This window comes from Penaeus monodon, chromosome 4 (assembly GCF_015228065.2).
Source record: "Penaeus monodon isolate SGIC_2016 chromosome 4, NSTDA_Pmon_1, whole genome shotgun sequence".
Classification (NCBI taxonomy): Eukaryota; Metazoa; Arthropoda; class Malacostraca; order Decapoda; family Penaeidae; genus Penaeus; species Penaeus monodon.
The window spans coordinates 4,715,309-4,717,808 of NC_051389.1; the positions used below are offsets into that span (position 1 = coordinate 4,715,309).

A 2,500-nucleotide genomic window follows, 5' to 3' on the forward strand; every position below is an offset into this window, starting at 1 on the left:
GAGAGAGAGAAGAGAGAGAGAGAGAAGAGAGAGAGAAGAGAAAGGAGAGAGGAGAAGAGAAGAGAGAGAGAGAAAGAGAAGAGAGAGAGAAAGAAAGAAGAGAGAGAGAGAGAGAGAAGAGGAGAGAGAAGAGAGAGAGAGAGAGAGAGAGAGAAAGAGAGAGAGAGAAGAGAGAGAAAGAGAAGAGAGAGAATCAGTACGGCCGAATGCCTTCAAAATATACATCAATAAACTTATTACAAGATTTTTTTTTGTTTTTTTTTACTTTCATTTTTTTTTATTATTACCTTGACCCTAATTTTTTTATTACATTATCAACAAACCTCAAAATAACCTCAAGATAATCTCAAGATTTTATTTTATTTTTTTTTTTTACATTCATTTTCTTTTCTTTCTTTTTCTTTCTCTCTTTCTTCCTTTTCTTTCTACATCTTCAAGAAAATCCTTCTTTTTCAATCTTTCTTTCTCTCATTTCCATCCTTTCTTCTCCTCTTCTTCTGTCTCATTCTTTTCTTTTCTTTTCTTCTTGTTTCGTTTTTTCTTCTTCATTTTTTTCTTTTTATACTTTTTCTTCTTTCGTTTCTTTTTTAATTTCTTTCCCTTTCCACTTTTCCTCCCTTCATTTCTTTTCATTCCTTTTTCCTTTTCTTCCATTTCTCACTCTTCCCTTTTTTTCCTTTTTTTTCCTTTTCCTTTTTCCTTTTTTTTCTCTTACCTGGACATAGTCTGATAAGGATGAACTTCGAAGGTGAAATGGCAGACGCGCCTGTCTCCGAGAACGCATCGCCGGTAGTAATTTGAACCTGTGGGGAAAAATAGGTATTCATTCATCATAGTTATCTCTCTATCCGTGTATTTATCTACTTATCTACTTATCTAACTGTTCATCTACCTATCTCTTTATTTATCTATCTATTTATATATCTATCTATTTATTTATTTACCGGGAACGCATCGCCGGTAGCAATATGAACCTGTGGGGAAAATAGGTATTCATTCATCATATTTATCTATCTATTTATCTACTTAACTAACTGTTTATCTACCTATCTACTACCTATCTATTTATATATCTTTCTGAATAGCAAAACACTCTTCCGTACTGATACAGTGGAAGAAAAACCCACAATACAAAAACTAGAGGCAAAGAAGACGATGATGAAGACGAAAATAAAAACAATAAGGGAGGGGAAGAGGAGGCTGAAGAGGAAGAAAGAGAAAAAAATAAAATAAAAAGATAAAAAGAGGAAAGATATTTTTAAAAAGCGAAAAAAAATGAAGAGGAACATGTAAAAAAAAAAAAAAAAAAAAAAAAAAAAAAAAAAAAAAAAAAAAGAAACATATTTGAAAATAATGTAAAAAAAAATAAATAAATAATAAATAAACGAAAGAAAAGGCCGAAGAGAAGAAGAAAATAGAAAAAAAAACGAAGGAAAAAGGTAAAAAAAAGACAGAACATAGAACAGGTTTGATAAAAGAGAAACACGAGGGACAATCAAACAGGAGAAGCGAGTTGCAGAGACGCAGGAAAAGTTGTCTATTTTATCGGGTTAAGGACAAGGAATAAAAGTTTTAATCGAACGTTGGGATAAGAGAGAGAGAGAGAGAGAGAGAGAGAGAGAGAGAGAGAGAGAGAGAGAGAGAGAGAGAGAAATTGACCGGAAAGATAACAAGTTAATGATATAATAAAGATTTTATGACGTGTGGAGAATGTAATGCTAAATACAGCAGATAATTTGATCTGAATTATCATCGTACAGAGATACCTAACTGGTTATAACATGGATAGTATGACACTTATATACTTTGAATCACTAACAACAGAGACACACAAAAACACTAATTTCCGAAGGGGTAAAGGACACACCGTTAGCCCCACAGAATCCAGACCAGGAAACTGATTCTCGCGGTCATGCACACCCGCTGGCGGTACTACTCACCTGCTGTAGGCGGTTCCTGTGCGGTGATGACTGAGGTGAGAGTCGCTATGGCCGCTGCTAGGACAAGAGCCACCATGGTTGCGGCACAGACAGCACTACACTGACAAGCCACCGCCATCACGCCCTTTATATACCCGCCACGTCGCTGCCCCGTTCAGGCTCCTCCCATCTGAGAAACCAAGGGTGCAAATTGTCAACAGCAGTGATTATATATATAAAAGAAAAATTACGACAGATGGTCAAGCAGTTGAGGATTTTACCTAACTTAGCCTTACCTGTGTGTAATGTGTGAAGCAAGTATTTGGTGTATGGATTTGTCATTTCAGAAGGGCATTTATGAGAAACGCGATTAAAGAAAATAAAAAATTGAAGTTGGGAATCATGGGGAAGTCATGGTCGAGGGTCAGAGGATACTTTGGGATTTCCAGATTTTCTCCAGTTTACATCTACCCCAATTTATGTCTGAGAGAGAGAGGGAAAACTCACGAAATCTCCAACATGGTATAGTGTAAAGTTAACCCCAAACATTTCAACAATTACATTACATTACATTCCTTTGC

The 2,500-nt window shown here is 35.5% G+C and overlaps 1 protein-coding gene across 1 annotated transcript in view; it reads right to left on the minus strand.

Moving 5' to 3' along the window:
* Positions 1-2,500, minus strand: part of LOC119568855 (laccase-2-like) — a 42,134-nt gene that overhangs the window by 12,487 nt on the left and 27,147 nt on the right. Inside the window, exons 2-3 of the mRNA XM_037917278.1 lie at positions 1,941-2,109; positions 716-803 (exon numbers count right to left, since the gene is read on the minus strand). Of these exons, the coding sequence (XP_037773206.1) occupies positions 716-803; positions 1,941-2,058 (206 nt within the window). The 5' untranslated portion in view covers positions 2,059-2,109. The remainder of the gene's footprint in view (positions 1-715; positions 804-1,940; positions 2,110-2,500) is intronic.